The 17,148-nt window shown below is 43.3% G+C and overlaps 1 protein-coding gene across 2 annotated transcripts in view; it reads left to right on the top strand.

The window, feature by feature from the left end:
- Positions 1 to 13,522: 13,522 nt before the first annotated feature.
- The window catches only part of DOCK1 (dedicator of cytokinesis 1), a 508,395-nt gene continuing 504,769 nt past the window's right edge, over positions 13,523 to 17,148 (top strand). The window contains exon 1 of one of the 2 annotated variants that reach the window (XM_048505443.1): positions 13,523 to 13,869. In XM_048505443.1, coding sequence (XP_048361400.1) covers positions 13,824 to 13,869 — 46 coding nt within the window. In that variant the 5' untranslated portion in view covers positions 13,523 to 13,823. The remainder of the gene's footprint in view (positions 13,870 to 17,148) is intronic. The other variant, XM_048505444.1, reaches the window with a different exon arrangement.

Genomic DNA, 17,148 nt, shown 5'->3' with positions numbered 1-17,148 from the left:
ATATGACTTTACATAACTATGTTCACTCAGAGACAGAAGGCATTTTTGATGAATCTGGAGTGCAGTTTTCCTTCTGTGAGAACAATCCATTTCATATCTACAAGAAGCCAATATAATATTTGCAAGGTTGTACTTTCTTTGTGTTCCATGCTACATATCTTGTTTTGAAAAAACTGTGGAGACAAAGCTACACTAGTAATAACAATCTAATTCTTGTTATAATGTATTATTTCAGTGAATTTTTGCAGGGTTTTGAAGCACAGATGTCTGCTTATATGCCTAAATAAGAAAAAAAAGCTCACTAGTTGTTTTTTTATTCTACCTGAGAGCATTGTCACAGATCTGATGCATGTGTAGCTGGTGTCATTTTCTCTTTAACATATTATTTCTATTTAAAAAGGTTTAGCATTTAGGGCCCTGGGAGCAAAAGGTCACAGAGAACGGGAAGTTAGTAAAATTGCTCATTTATTACCCATGGCAAGAGCTCCATCCTTAGGGTTGTCAACCTCCAGGTGACATCTGGAGATTTCTTGCTATTACCGTACAGTTGGTCTCCAGTCGACCAAGACCAGTTCCCCTGGGAAAAAAGGCTGCCTTGGGAGGCTGGACTCTATGGTATTATACCTGATGAAGTCCCTCCACTCTCCAAATCCTGACCTCAAGCTCAACCCCCCAACATTCCAGGTATTTTCCAACCTGCAGCTGGCAACCCAGCCTACCATCTCTATCAGCCTGCAGCAGGAAAGAGAAGATTTAGAGCCTGACTGAAGGAACTGCTAATTTATTTCTAAGCCCAAGCTAGAGAAGTAAAGCATCAAGAGCAGCAGCAGGAGGATGGGCCACTGAAAAAACATACAAGGACAGTGGTTCTCAACCTTCCTAATGCCACGACCCTTTAATACAGTTCCTCATGTTGTGGTGACCCCCAATCCTAACATTTATCCATTTTACAGATGGAGAATACTGATGCAGAGAGTCTTAGGCGACCCCGTGAAAGGGTCATTCGATCCCAAAGGGGTCCAGACCCCCAGATTGAGAATCACTGTACAAGGAATAAGCCCTATATTTCTTTGGAGCTCCCTTTGTTTATGAGCCCATTAGGAAAGAATGGCCTAAAAATAAATCAAATCAAATCATAGAATCTAGGAAAAAAAGAAGTCCCTCCCAGATATTTCTAGGGTCTCCCTGATCATTGATTGGGGATAATGGGTAGGGTTGCCAGATCTAGGATGGGAAAACTCCTGGAGATTTGGGGATGAAGCCTGGGGAGGACAGTGGATCCAACGTCATAGTGGCTACAATGCCACTCAGTCCAGCTTCCAAAGCATCCATTTTCTCCAAGGGAATGAATCTTTGTGGTCAGCTGGAATTCTGGAATTTTGCAAGCCAGAGTTCGGATTACTTATTATTTCTTAATAAGATTTTGAATTATGCATGATTTTGTACATCATTAAAAAACAACAATGTAATATTAGTGGGGGCTGATGCAAAGTTAGAGATTAGCATATTGTCCACAAACACACAAAAAACTATGCTGTTTAGATATGTATCATGAGCAGTCTTATGTGTCCTAATCTGAGAGAAAGTCCCAGTTAATTCAGTGGAACTTCTGAGTAAAGATTCATTTAAACCAGGTGCAAAAGACTTCACAATTACTTTTGCTGTTCCTATACTGATCTATAAAATACTCTCTCAGTACTGGTCAGAATAAAAATAAGAGTGCCAATCCTCCTAAATCAGGGGTAGGGAACCTGCGGCTCGAGAGCCACATGCGGCTCTTCTGCCCTTGCACTGTGGCTCCACGAGCTGAGCTGCTGGCCCCATCCTTGCCCGCCCTGCAGGCAGCAGGGCGGGCGCATCCATGCACTTCTCAGAATGAGTGGAGTAAAAGGTGAAAAAACCCAATATATACAGTGTTATCTTTATTTTAAATGTCAAAAATTATTTGCGGCTCCAAGTGTTTTCTTTTCCCATGGAAAACGGGTCCAAATGGCTCTTTGAGTGTTAAAGGTTCCCTACCCCTGTCCTAAATAAATAAAGATACTGGCCACATCCCAGCAACTTGGATTTTTATTCATATACAACTCTTCTGTAAACAACACTTGTAAATAGACAGTTTCAGATCTTCCAAATGATCAACAAGTATAAAGAGTTTCCCATTTGCCAAGAACCATCCTAATTCTTGTAAGTCCATGACTTGGAAAGGTATAATTCTGTTTAAGGTAGCATTTCTTTTTTAGAAATTATATAATAGTAGAAGTTTCCATGTGGTACTGTCAAGAACCCTTTGTCCAAGGTATTCTTGGGATAGGCCAGCAACACACAAAATTTCAAAACCCTGGGGTACGAGTCCTCACATCTCAAATCTTGGCAGCTCTCACCACCTCATTTTCACTACCCAAACAGCCAGAAGACAAAGGACAAGTTTCCAACTTCCTGGCATTAAAGTCAAGTATGTCATCCCTGCAAGGCAGAGCACTTGCAGTATGAACACAAAACAATTAAGTTGGTATGTGTGGTTATCTATGTGGAGGTACCAGAATTAGGGTGGTGCCGTTTGAAGACAAAACACCACAAGATGTAATTTAAATGATGTATTAAAATGGTGCAACCATATTTCTAAAAAGAACAGTTAGCAGAAAGCATTAAAATAACCAAACAGTAATAGCAGTTCAGATTATCAGATATTACACTGATAATCTTTATCTATAATTCAGATGTTTCACTGATACTTTATCTACAGTTCAGATTATCAGATGTTACACTTGCAGATGATACACTTACTGATAAGTAGCAGCAGTGGCATAGTAGGTTAAGAGCAGGTGCATTCTAATCTGGAGGAACCGGGTTCGATTCCCCGCTCTGCCACTTGATCTGTGGAGGCTTATGTGGGGAATTCAGATTAGCCTGTACACTCCAACACACGCCAGCTGGGTGACCTTGGGCTAGTCACAGCTTCTCAGAGCTCTCTCAGCCCCTCTCACCTCACAGGGTGTTTGTTGTGAGGGGGGAAGGACAAGGAGGTTGTAAGCCCCTTCGAGTCTCCTACAGGAGAGAAAGGGGGGATATAAATCCAAACTCTTCTTCTTCTTACTAGTGAAATCCTCCAGCAAAATCCACTCTTCTCCAAGAGTCAGCATAGAGTGGACAGACAACATGTATGACTTATAAAGCAGGTAAAAAATAAAAACAAGTCCAAGGGTGGATCAAGGAGCCATGAATGAGACACCAAGAGGATAAAATAAGACTGAAAATGCTAAACTTTATGGCTAGGGTTTGAGTTAGCCTGATCTCATTTGACCAATCAGATCTGTAATGGCTAATGTAAATTAACTACATAATGCTATTACTTGTCATGTGACCTGGGTTGGGGGGCAAAGTGGGATGGAATGGTGGGGGCTTTTCTGCAGCTAAGCCTACCCAGTTCCCACAGGTGTAAAGGTTCATGATTTCAACTTCACTAATTGAATGGAATGTGGCTCCAGTCTTAGAGACTAGAAGGGAATCAGGATAGAAACTGCTTCCTCCCAGCATCTGGGTTCTTATCTCCATTGGGAAAGGTCACAGCTTGCTGAAATCAAGCAACAGCACAGTTATTTTCAAACTTAAACTTTCTACTGTAGACCTGAAGCCTGAACCAATGTGTAAAAGAACAAGAAACTGCACTAAGGGACTCAGATTCTTGACAGGTACCAATCACACACTGATAACAATGCAGTTTGAGATATAATCGAGGAGTGTGTGTATGCTCAGGCAAATCTCTAAGGGTTGTAGCGTTAAATCATTTTACTGCTTAGAATGATTTTTTTTAGAAGGATCAAACGTGACTCACTTGATCCATGTCACCTGAGATCTGTGATGCTATTTATTGAATGGCTGGTTTGATGTGAATTTCTTTTTGTAAACCACCTTATAAGGGAAAATGATGTTGTGAGCTGCTTTGGGTCCCTACTGGAGAGAATAGTGGGTTGTAAATATCTCAGTATACAAGTAAATGATATTGCTTATCCCGTGTCTCTACCTTTCGCTATTTTTCAGATTTAATTTGTAATTGTCCACTTTATCTACATACCTTTAACAACTCATGAATATTAAATTTAAATTAAATTTAATAAATAATAATAAATAATAATAAATAATAATACATTCACACTTTGATGATTTACTTTTCTGGAGGTTGTCAGGAGCATCAATTTGCAATACCATGTTTATTCACAAAAGTCCTCTCAAAGGTCACTTCGATGCTAAAATACTATATTATTTGCAAGACATAATATACTGTCTGTTCATGACTCAGTAGTTGAGAATCTAGAATCAACATTAATGTATCTGACTCAATCGGAGAAATTCAATAAAGCATTTCCTATAACTGGTAAATCATTTCATGAGCAATGTATACAAATTCCTTTGAACAAAAACTGTTAAGTTAGGAGACAGTCCTGTATGTTTGTATCTCAACGATTTTATGAAGCTAATCGTTAATATTTGTGTAGTACTTTGGAAATGTAAAATGCAAGCCATTATAAATAGAAATAAATTATATTTTCATCTTTTGGCTACATTACTAGGCTGGTCATTATGTTGGTCTTAATGAGGAATGACCTTCAGAAAGGACATTAGGGTGCTACATTTATAGTGCAGTACTAAGGAGAGCTACTCCAGTTTAAGCCCCATTGAAATTAATAGACTTAGATTGCAGTAACTTTACCATCACTCTACCTGTTTAGGTTTTATGATAAATCATTTATCATTTGTGGATATGTACAAATTAACGGAATTGCAGAATTCTTATTTTACTTTTCTATTATTATTCTGTGTAAAAAATACTATGTAACTATCGAATGCTTTGCTATACAACGGAAGGAACAGATGGGATTTACCACAAAGAACCTTGTGCTGGTGAAAAAGAATAGGCCATCTCTTCAGTTGAAGCTCTGCTACTTCACCAAACCCCACCAATACAGAATAAGACAAAACATGAGATAGGAGAGGAGAAGTTCTTTATGCAGTTACATGTGCGTCAAAGCACAACTGAAATCAATTTGTACATGGAACATATATATTACTGAAAACTATTGAATATGCTTCTGAATCAGCCTCATTTTGCAGAAATGTCCTGCACTTTCCCTCATGACATCTTAAGTCTGGGAAAGAACAATCATATCTGTGTCTTTCTTCTCTTTGGAAAGGTACCATTAAACCAGGGACAGATGTACATTTTTAAAATACACAATACAAGATTTACAGCTCAGTCTACAGCTGTCAGGCAGGTTGAGATGGCGCCCCTTTGGCACTGCTCTGACTTTTCCATGGTGTAGGAAGCCCAAAAAAGTTTTTAAAAAACCCTCACCTTTGAATCCCCCTGTGACAAATGCCCATATTTGGGAAGGGGTTTCCAGTGAGAGACTGCCCTGAAAGAGTTAAGTCCTGCCCAGTCCTGATTGGCTGGAGGAAATTGCCAGGGAGAAGAAAAGGAGGCAGCTTGAATGCTGAGGGTTCTTTTTCCTTGGTTCATGCTTGGACCAGGATCCAAAGCAGAGACAGCAGATCAGGAAGGGAGATCTGTCGCTACTTGTGTGTTCTGACAAGAAGTCAGATTGCTCTAGTCAGGCTGAGGAGGCTTGATAGAGTGTAAGGGAAAGCCCTGGGCTTGGTGGAAGGTGAATCCGCCACTCAGGTGCTTGGCAGCTTGGCTGTCCAGACTAGTGTCTGTCCAACCCCAGTTCAAAGCCCAGTCAGGAGAAGACCAGTCCATAAAGGGGGCAGTTAGGCCTTAACAGGGGACAGCAAGGGAAAGTGGCGAGTGTTGAGCCAGAGTCCTTCCAGTCTTAAGACTTGGGTGGTTGTGTGAACTAGAAAGGGTGTGGATCAGAGAGAATCTAGTGTCTCTGTGTGTAACAACTAAAAGCTGAAACCTCTGTGAGAGAAAGCTGAAGTAAAACAGAACCTGTGTATATGAGAAAGCTTAAGAACCAGAACCTCTTTAAGAAAAGAAGTATATTGGCCACCTGCGTGTGACCAAATAGAAAACTTTATTGTAACTGATTGATTAACCTCGCAAGTAGAAGCTGTTTACTTTCTGTAATCAACAAGCGTTTAAAACCTCTCAAGTCAACTGAGAAGCCTTCATTTCTAGAAAAATAAACTTTACAAAATCTGTTTCACGTTACCTGAAATTCCACTCTACTTTGTCAGTGTGCCTACAAAGGGAGGTGTCTGTCAGCATTTGGGCCAACACTCTCTCATACAGAGTTTCCTCTCCATTTTTGTCAGAGGTTCTTTCTTTTATTTTCACTGGGGAGAGTTGGAGTGAGGCAGACTCCAAAAAGGGAATCTGAGCTCCACACCCTGTTACACCCCCATAGGCAAGAATAGAGATTTTTGTGGCATACCTCTGCTGGGGATTCTGCTGGTACATGGGAGCCAAATGGGCTCTGGAAGATGACTAGGATCGGGGGGCCCCTGGAACACCCCCACCACACTGATTCAGCTGGGTGTGGCATGGGAGCATCAGTGCAGAGTTGGGCACTGTGGTCAGCTGTCCCAGGGCCCTACAGCGGCTGGGGCTGGCAGTTTTGCTCCTTCACTGGCAAAAGGGCTCCAGGGAGGGCACATCCACCGATGTAAGCCTGTGTTGCCTGCAGAGAGGGATTCGCATCCCCCTCTGGATTGAGCTGCCTGTGTCTGCTTTTTACACTGCTTAGGCATGCATAATAAATTACTATAGCAGTGGTTAAGTGTAGAGTGTTAGCATAGCCATGGGAACAGGTGTGAAAAAAGGAGAAACTTAGAGTGTCAGTCCAGGATGCCTGTAGTACATTGCCTGTGGCTTATTAGGGAACAAGACCTAAAGTGCGGAATAGTGATTCTATTTATCGGTGGACAAACCAGTAATCTGTACTTATTCTTGCTAACTAAATAATTTCGCATTCAATAAAGACATATTTCAGTGTAGAATCGGGGTAGGGAACCTGCGGCTCTCCAGATGTTACCAGGGAACTACAATTCCCCATCAGCTCTCATCAGCATTGGCCAATTGGCCGCCGAAATGCTGGTAACTGATAGGAGGCCAGTCTCGGAACCGCAGGAGAGTCTATAGGTCTCTGCACCTGAATTAGATCTTTGCATTGTGGTCACTGAGCAGGTCTCTGTAGAGGCCACACATGCATTTTCTAAATAAACTCCTTTACGACTAGGTTTCTTTCATTATATTCAGAACTGCATTCAGTTCATTATACTGTGGTTAGGATCACCACAAATTGAATTAAGGTAACTGTGGTTAGGATCACCACAAATTGAATTAAGACTTGGTCAAGGTGTCTGGCTTCTTAGCTTCTAATGCATAGAGCTGAATTACCAATAATCCCTAAAGGGAAGATTGGACTACAAAACTATGATTTCAGCCCCCGTCCCCAATATTATAAAATCCATGCTAATAATAAGCAGAAACAAATTATGTAAAATATGAGAGATGGGAGAGAAGCAAAAAAGAGAATTCTGGGTAGCACTGTTTATTAAGATGAAATAGCTTGATTATACTCCTACATTATGTGACACCTCTCTTGTATTTATTACAAAGATTTTTCAGGCAGATTGACAGCACTGTTGCAACTCATCCCATTTCAGATATATTCCTAATGCTGTGATCAGGAGTTTCAAATGCTAATGGTGTCAAATAATGTGGGTGGACTGAATTTTGTAAAATGATGTTAAGTCACTCTAGTGGGATGACCCTTCGCTTCATGCAAAGCGTTCCTAAATGGTTCATACTTCCAAACAACTGATGCAGAGATACGATGGATGGACTTGCCTTTCACTTCCTTTTCATGTTTGAATGAACAGAGAAATTATTGTAGCTTTATTCTAGTTGCAGCTCAACAAATAATACACCTAACAGTATACAACATACACAACATATTTCAGAGTTTGAAGGAAAATAATATACTTGGCTTACCAAGGTCACTTAGTTTTTTTCTGACTACAGATTTACCTTTCTTTCCCAAAAAGGTTTTATTCAGTTTGCTCAGAAGGCAGTGAAGTGAATATCTGTATACTCGGAATAAGGAGTAGATGGTCACAGTTTAAAAGGAGGTTCTTCTTTTCATGCCATCCCCCTTGGGATTTTTGGACCTAGTGGTCACTTTTTACCTTAGGTTTCTCCTTTGCCTTCCACTCCCACACCTGTGCTCAGTTAACCACTGCACTGCTCAGCAAGTACAGACTTCCTTGGGATTCTGACACAGGAATCTTGCCTATCCTCTGCCTGTTGTCTGAACCTTTACTTTGCTTTTGCCAATAGCAGTTCTTGGTCTTTCCAATAATTTTCCAATAGTGGGGTTGAAAATGGAGGATCCTTCCCATCCTTTGCATTTGAAGAAAGCTGTTTCACCAACTACTTCCCAACTAGGCTAATCTTGGCTGACCATAATGTAGTCACCTGGCTTATTACCTGTAACGATTAAGGTACATTGTTGTTTGTTACCCAGTATTTGCATTAATGTATTAATGGTATCTACATAAATAAAAATGGAAAGGTCTAGTGGGAAAGTAAAAGTTATTACAGTAGTGATATATCAAATGTGACCTAGGCTGACAACAAGTGTGATGAAGTGAAAGATCAGGCCTCTTAGGGCCACTTTCAACATTTGCTTTTCTGTACATGAATTCATAAAACAAAGATGGTAGCTGGACGATGTACAAGTTTATAACATGGATAACTAAAATGGGTTCCTTAGGCATGTATTTGACAAGTCATCTTGTGGCTGAATAGTTAAATGCATATTTGAGACAAATGCCCAGCTGTTTCCAGATTATGAACACTTTAATCTTCTAGTCATTTATACTGTCTGCATCTTATGAAAATAAGTAAGGAAAGGAACTTATGAAAGGTGCTACTTGTAAGATTTTCTTTTATATTGTCAATCAAACTCTTTATATACTAATAATGAAAAATCAAATGTTATCGTCTTATGCAAGAGCTGGCGCCCATCGAAATGGAGAATTGGATCCACTCAAATTGAGCAAACAAAATCTGTCAAGTATCTTGGTCTAAATTTTATATTCTTCAATGGACAATCCATAGATCCCATATGATCTCTTTGGCGAAATGCACATCATCTGCAATTGTACAATTTTTTCATCAGAGGAAACCAGCTAGTGCCAGCCATGCTGCACATATTTAATGCCAAAGTGACTCCCCAATATAGCAGTGGTGTAGTGTCAAGGGGGTGGAGTGGGGGTGCATGATGCACCGGGCGTGCGCTGATGCGCGAGTGCGGCAGGGGTGTTTCGGGGCAGGTGGCGTGGCATGGTAGAGGGGCAGGTGCACGTGTGCTCCGGGCACAGTTCCTTCTCACTCTGGCCCTGCTATATTGAGTTTCTATCTGGATCCATGCCCAAAACATCAAAATTGTGCAAATTCAAGCAATTTTTTTACACCAGATATTAGAAGTCCTGCAGTGTGTAAACTGTGCAACTCTTTGTACCGAAACAGGCCAGCAATTTGTGGAAACTAAGACCTGGATGAAAATAATTAAATTTTGGTTAAAGATCTACTTCAGAGCTAAACTGAACAGCTTAATGTCATTCATGTTGGCCAATACTTACCTTTCATGATGGTCAGAAGCAGTTTGCCATAAAATTCTTTGAATTGTATTGCATTCGACTCACTAGCATGTGTGATGAGTTGTACATTTTGCAAGAAATAAAGACTAAAAGACCTGAACAGATAAGCTATTGAAGCCTCATAAACCAAGCATGTGCTCCCCAGGGACTCTTGGCACGTCAGCAACCTATAGCTTGTATCACAAAAAAATCATTGGTCCATGGCTTTGTGGCAATACCATGGTGTAAAAACATGGTTCTGAGTTATGGATCCTCATGGATCCTCATGATTTTTGTGTTGGGTCAACATCAGATCACATATGACGTCTGTGGGACTTCCCTGAACTACAAAAATCACGGATCTAGTCTATTAAAATGAGAAATCAAATTCATGTCCACAGCTTCCACTGCTACCAACCTGAAAAAATATCCAAGGCAGAGAATGTGATTGTCTTATTTGTGAATGTAGAATACCAACCCATTAGATGGAGACCACCAAATTAATCATGAAAAGATTCTATCCTGATTGAATTCAGCTAAAATAATTTCAGAATAAAAGTTGATTGTTTTTTGGGGTTTTGGTAATTATGAATGGAGGTTTAATTGCAAGTTTTCTTGCCAACAAATTTTGTCAATGGAAGCTTCTAAACCAGAGGTCTCTAATGTGGTGTCAATGGCTGCCTTTCTTGATGCCTACCAGATGTTTTTAGAAATTGGGATCAGGTGGCGAATTGTGCCCAGCATGGCTCCTGATTAGTCACTGAACATTTTATTGGCTATGTACTTTTTAAAAAAAGATGATCCTCTGGCAGCTGCCACCAACAATACAAGGATATTCACTATGTGTCTGGAGGTAATCTTCATTTCCTGCAGCAGTCATTCTGTGACAGCCATTTTGTGGTCAGATCTGGGGCTACAGGCATACAGTGTGATGGTGAATTTGGCATGATCTAAAGCAAAAATCCCAAGGATCCATGCTTTGGAACCATGTTATTGCACCATTGTGCTGCCACGAAGCATCAGATCTATGATTTTTGAGGCTACGGACATGATATGGGATCTGATGGCGATTTCAGGGTGGCCTAGTGCAAAAATCATGAGGTTCTATGGCAGGGGTCGGCAACCTTTACCACCCAAAGAGCCATTTGGACCCATTTTCCATGGCCCTGAAGATCTACTCTGCCGGACAGGTGGCTCCACATGGAGCCGCCTACAGTATGGCCCCTCCACTCACCTTTCCTTCCAGCACTGGGAGGCGGAGGCGCCGGGCAGGGACACCCCCTCTGCCTGACGGATGCCACCTGCTCTGTGGGGCAGAGGGGAGATGGCAGCTGCGGGGATGGCAGAGGGGATGGCGGCTGCTCTGGAGGGACACACCCACACTACCATCCGACCTCCAGGGGTTAGAGGGCAGCATGGGCATGCCCCTCCAGCCCTCCAGAGCAGCGCTGGAAGGAGAGGTGAGTGGAGGAGATGCGAAAAGCGGTGCCCTCATGCATGGAGCCGCCTCCGATTCGGCCCCTCCACTCACCTTTCCTTCCAGTGCTGCTCTGGAGGGCTGCAGGGCACACCCACTCTACCCTCTAACCTCCAGGCCATGTGGAGCCGCAGTATAAGGCTGAAAGAGCTGCATGTGGCTCCAGAGCCGCGGGTTGCAGACCCCTGATCTATGGGGATCCAGTGTTTGCTCAAAAAATTATTTTGATGAGAAATGGGGACTTTAATTTCTATACAAAGCAGAATCAATCATGTAAAAAATTTGATAAAAATGATAATGATTAAGTTATAATAATCTAGTCAATAAGGATGTTTTGGAGTAGGTGAGTAAATGACAGAGATTGTAAGACTCCATAATGGTTTCTCTAGCAATATAAGAATGTCATATTGGGATCCATTATGTAATGTTTATCATGGATGTAGGTAAGGGGGGGGGGTTTTCTCGGGTTTGAACCCCCCCATTCATGTCCGAAGCTCCGCCCCTCCGTTTGTGGGTTTTTAAAACATTTTAGTGCTTTTTCGGTTTTTGGCCTGCAGGGGGCGCATTGTTTGGGCTAGCAGCACCAAACTTTCAGGGATTATTTGGGGGACTCTCCTGATGATACTACCTGGGTTTGGTGAGGTTTGGTTCAGGGGGTCCAAAGTTATGGACTCCCAAAGGGGGCCCCCCATCCTTCATTGTTTCCAATGGGAGCTAATAGAAGATGAGGGCTACACCTTTGAGGGTCCATAACTTTGGACCCCCTGAACCAAACTTCACCAAACCTGGCAGGTGGCATCAGGAGAATCTCTTATTGACACCACCCAGGTTTTGTGAAGTTTGGTCCAGGGGGTCCAAAACTATGGACTCCCAAAGGGAGTGCCCCATCCTCCATTGTTTTCAATGGGAGCTAATAGAAGATGATGCCTACACCTTTGAGGTTCCATAACTTTGGACCACCTGAACCAAACTTCACCAAACATGGGTGGTATCATTAGGAGAGACTCCTAAGGATACCCTGAAAGTTTGGTGCTTCTAGCTTAACAATTGCACCCCTGACAGCAGGCACCCCCCAAATTTCCCCAGATTCTCCTTTTAAATCCACCCCCTTCGGCATGGTTTAAAGGGAGTTTGGATTTATATCCCCTCTTTCTCTCCTGTAGGAGACTCAAAGGGACTTACAATCTCCTTGCCCTTGCTCCCTCACAACAAACACCCTGTGAGGTGGGTGGGGCTGAGAGAGCTCCGAAAAACTGTGACTAGCCCAAGGTCACCCAGCTGGCGTGTGTGGGAGTGCACAGGCTAATTTGAATTCCCCAGATAAGCCTCCACAGCTCAAGTGGCAGAGCAGGTAATCAAACCCGGTTCCTCCAGATTAGAATGCACCTGCTCTTAACCACTACGCCACATTGAAAGTGATGCTGTTTCAGGGTGGGGGACAATCCACCCCAAAACACCATCACTTTCAATGTTGTTTAACTAGGGACCCAGATTCTCCCTTTAAGGTGCATTTAAAAGGAGAATTTGGGCTCTCTAGTTTAAACACCATTGAAAGTGATGTTGTTTGGGGGTGGATTCCAGCATCACAGCAGCTGCCCGGAGGGGGGGGGGCTCAGATTTTGCACCAGGCTCCATTTCCCCTCTATGCCTCTGCCCAGAGGAGAGGGGAGGGGAAGGGCAGGGCAGGGCAGTCTGCTATCCCCGACCTCGGAGAGCTGCTTTTACAAGTGCTAGGCCGGGGCGGGGCGTGGGGAGGGGTGGCCATGCCCATGGGGTGGGTGGGGGTGTGACCCCCCCGAGCCCCCCCATAAAAATCTATACCCACGTCCCTGATGTTTATCAATATAGTTTTGGGTAGATGTCCTGTCTGTTTAACTCTGACCTATTCTTTAGTATTTTCCCAATTCGATTCTGTCTAATATTCTCTGAAAATCAATTAAAAATATTTTAAAAACCAATATGACAGTCATCCAATTTTGGCTCATTCTGCACAGCATATTTATAACGAATTGCAATCATTATAAACGAACTCGTTTCCCCTTTTTATTAATGGAAAACAAATTCATTTATAACGACTACAAGTCGTTATAAATATGCTGTGTGGAATCCACTTTTGTTCCAGTGGAAAAAATCATACGAATTTATGAACGTCCATTTACAACCTTCCACATCTGACTTCTACCCAGCCTTTCCCCTCCCGCTGTCAAGAATCAGGGATGCGCATGAAAAGCTGGTGGGACTGGCATCTGGTCTGCCCTCCCGGTCAATATCACCATAGGCAGCAACAAGGAGCCAAGAAGAGTGGCGCGGGAAGCGTACTGCACCCTTCTTGCCTACTTGCGCCCAACTTCGGGAACCGCAGGACTTCCCCGCCGGCTCGTTCCTCCTCCCAACGTCACTGTGTGGGTCTGAGCAGCTTGCCCCTCTTTCCAGCCCGTGGCGCGCGCGGCCACTCCGGACTTTGCGGCAGAGGCGCGCGCTTCGAGAGCCGCCAACTTTCGACTCTTCCCTCCACGGCTGTCGAGCCTGGCCTCTCGCTCTCCTGGCTTCCTGTCCGGCCTCGAGTGACTGGGAGGGCCTTGGAGCCCCTGGCTCCGCCTGCACCACATGACTTCTCCGTTGCCTGCAAACTTTTTCCTCCTTCTCGTCCCGTAGCGGCTGCTGCTACCAAGGCTGGAAAATGGCGGCTTCTTAGGCGCGCATCCCTGTTTTGGCTGTCGCCCGTGCCAACCTCCCGTGCGCCATGACGCGTTGGGTGCCCACCAAGCGGGAAGAGAAATACGGCGTGGGTGAGCGAGCCTTCCTCCTCCTCCTCTCTCTCCTCTGTCGGCTTCCCCAGGATTCCGCTTGTTGCGCTTTGCTGGGAACTTCCAAGTTGAGAGCTGCAAAACTTCCCTGGTTTAAGACTGGCCAGAGCGCCTCCCAGTTACTGTCCTTTTCTCTGCCCAACCCCCTGCTCAGGAAACCGACTCGTTTTGGGCTCATTGTCTTCCTTGGCTGCCCTGGGGGACCCGACTCAGGCAAAGGCTTGCAAGGAGAAAACCCAGACTCTGCAGCTGTGGTCATTTAAGAGGCGGACGGTTGGGGAAGCGCATTCAGGAAAGGGCCCTGAGACAGAAGGGTGGGGTGTGGAGCTGCTGTTGCTTCGCTCCAGTTCACGTTGGAAGGAGCATTTCCTCTGGAACGAGACGCTTGTGTTTTCCTGCCCCTTGGCTGCCTCCTCACCCTGCCCCTGCCTTCCTCTCCCGCCCTCGCCCCATCTGGAACTGAGGCCCGCTGCCAATTTTACGCCGCCTTATTCTCTTTCATTTCTGGGCCGGGCTTCTTGCGCGATTCGTGATCGTTAGAGCTTCTCAGTTTCCAGATTTGCATCTTAGCAGTTCCATTGATTTAGGTCTCTTGCGCCTTTTAAAAAGGATGCAGTTTGCTGCTGGTGCCTGATCTAGTCGGTTCTCCGCTAAGCAGGATTGGATATTGCTTGGCCAAGGAATTCCAGGGTTGCTATATAGAGGAAAGCAATGGCAAGCCTCCTCGGAGTCTCTTGACTTGAAAATCCTAAAAGGTTGCTCTAAATTGACTATGCAGAACTCCCCTGGCCTTCAAACACTAGGGGATTTCTTAATCCAGTGATCAGTTTTTTTCTTCTTTAAACACATTTGGATTGATTTTGGCAAAGCACTATCTTGGTGTTAGGCTTGGGGAGGTTTAGCTGTAGACCATCCCTATAAATTAATTAGGTCTGGATTTTAATCCATTTAAATCTTGTGTGGATTTGGATTTGAAAAAAAATCTGTAGGAAATAACATTGGATGATGCATGTTTGCATTACAGCAGGTGTCATCCTGAAAAGCAGGAGAAAGTGGAATGTGTCTTTTAAAAAGAATTCTACCTTGGTAGCTGTGTTAGTCTACTACAGCAAAAACAACAAAGAGACTTGTGGTACCTAAAAGACAAAATGTGTTACTGTGGCTTAAATTCACAAAAGCTTTAATCACCATACATTAATCAGTTGTCAAATTTGTCACAAGACTTTGTTCTTTTAGGAAGGTGCCTGCCATGTGTGGATTTGTATTTACATCAGAAGTAACTTTTAAATAAAAGGTGTTGCCTGATTGATATGGTTGAGCCTAATTAATTGGGCCAGAGATTTTAAATAAATTAACTAAATCTTGCAGATTTAATTAGGATTGGATAATGGTTGCAAATTGTTTCCTGCCCACCTCCTTTTCTCCTAATAAAGGGTATCTACATCTCTTACTGTTGTGGAAAGAAGATATTTGAAATATTAGGATCCTTATTATCGTAGAAACAAACATGACGTTATATTTAAAACTCTGTTTTTGTGGAGGGATGTAGAGTGTGCAGGAAAGATGCCATGTGTTGCTGGTTATATTCCGTGTTGAATAGAGAAGGTGTAATAAACAAGGAGAAAAAAATAGGAGACAAAAGAACCAGCATGTAAATATCTTCTCATAGTCTTGAAGTATTGGTAAGATTAAACCTTTCTCTTTGCCATTCAAGAACAGAAATTCTGTACTGTGCTGTCTCTGGTGCCAAGTTCTATGTGGGAAATGAGTCTGCTTTTATGCCAGTTGTCTCAGGTGCAGTGGACCTTTTGGCAGTAACAAAATTGGTTTCAACTGTCATTGTTATCTAGTATTGGTTGTTGTGACTTGTAGAATGTAGTATCTACCAGCTGAAACGGAACTGGGAAGTCTTCCGTTCCAATCTTGCCATGAACTTACTAAGAAGGTGAGAGTTATCAACTGTTCTCAGTTGCAGTATGGAAATATTAGTACTTATCTGTTGAGGAAATCTAGCAATAGGTTGGTTATGTTCTGGAAAAAGAAGAGTTGGGATTTATACCCATTTTCTCTACCTTTTAAGGAGTTCCAGAGCAGTTTACAAATGCCTTACCTTCCTGTCCCCACAACAGACACTTTGTGAGGTAGGTGTAATTGGGGGAGCTCTGAGAGAACGTTAACTCACCTGCGGGTACCCAACAGGCTTCTTGTGCAGGAGTCGGGAAAGAAACCTGGTTCACCAGATTAGAGTTCGCTGCTCGTGTGAAGTGGGGAATTAACAGCGGCGTATCTAAGCAAACTGGAGCCTGGGGACAAAACCTGAGTTTGCCCCCCCCCCCGGTATGGGCGGCCACCCTCCCCCACCATGACCAAACAATGATTTTTTGCGCCAGCTCACGAAGCACCTCCCACCCCCAGCAAAACATACATGGCTCTCTCCACACCAATTATCTTCCTAATTTTGTCCTCATACCAACCCTATGAGGTAGATTGTTAGCCTGAGAAACAGCTCCAAGCCAGTGCAAGTGGGTATTAAGCATGTAAATCTCTCACAATTCACCCCCAGCAAAACATTTACCAAACAAATATCAGCATCATCTCTCACAAAACACTTCCAGTGAAATCCACCCCCAAACAGCATCACTTTCAATGGTGTTTAAACTAGGGAGCCCAAGATTTTAAATCCACCATAAAGGGAGAATCTGGGGTCCCCAGTTAAAACAACATTGACAGTGATGCTGTTTTGGGGTGAATTCTCCTCCACCCTGAAACAGCATCACTTTCAATGTTTAAACTGAGGACCTCACATTCTCCCTTTAAGTCCATGCCAAAGGGGGTGAATTTAAAAGGAGAATCTGGGGAAATTTGGAGGGGGTGCAATTGTTAAGGTAACAGCACCAAAATTTCAGGGTATCTTTAGGAGATTCTCCTGATGATACCACCCAGGTTTGGTGAAGTTTGGTTCAGAGAGTCCAAAGTTATGGAGCCTCAAAGGTGTAGCCCCATGTCCTATTAGCTCCCATTGAAAACAATGGTGGATGGGTCACCCCTTTTGGGAGTCCATAACTTTGGACCCCCCAGACCAAACCTCACCTAACTTGGGTGGTATCATCATGAGGGTCTCCTGAAAAATCCCTGAAATTTTGGTGCTGGTAGCCTAAAAACTGCGTCCTCTGCAGGCCGAAAACGGAAAAAACACTAAAAAAATACAAAAAAAAACAAATGAACCTGAAATTTTTGTGCCCCCCTACTAGGGGGTGCCCG

The sequence above is a fragment of the Sphaerodactylus townsendi genome, linkage group LG08, assembly GCF_021028975.2.
Source record: "Sphaerodactylus townsendi isolate TG3544 linkage group LG08, MPM_Stown_v2.3, whole genome shotgun sequence".
NCBI classification, from domain to species: domain Eukaryota; kingdom Metazoa; phylum Chordata; class Lepidosauria; order Squamata; family Sphaerodactylidae; genus Sphaerodactylus; species Sphaerodactylus townsendi.
The sequence above is the reverse complement of the archived record's forward strand: the minus strand, read 5'-3'. Positions and strand labels throughout refer to the sequence as shown.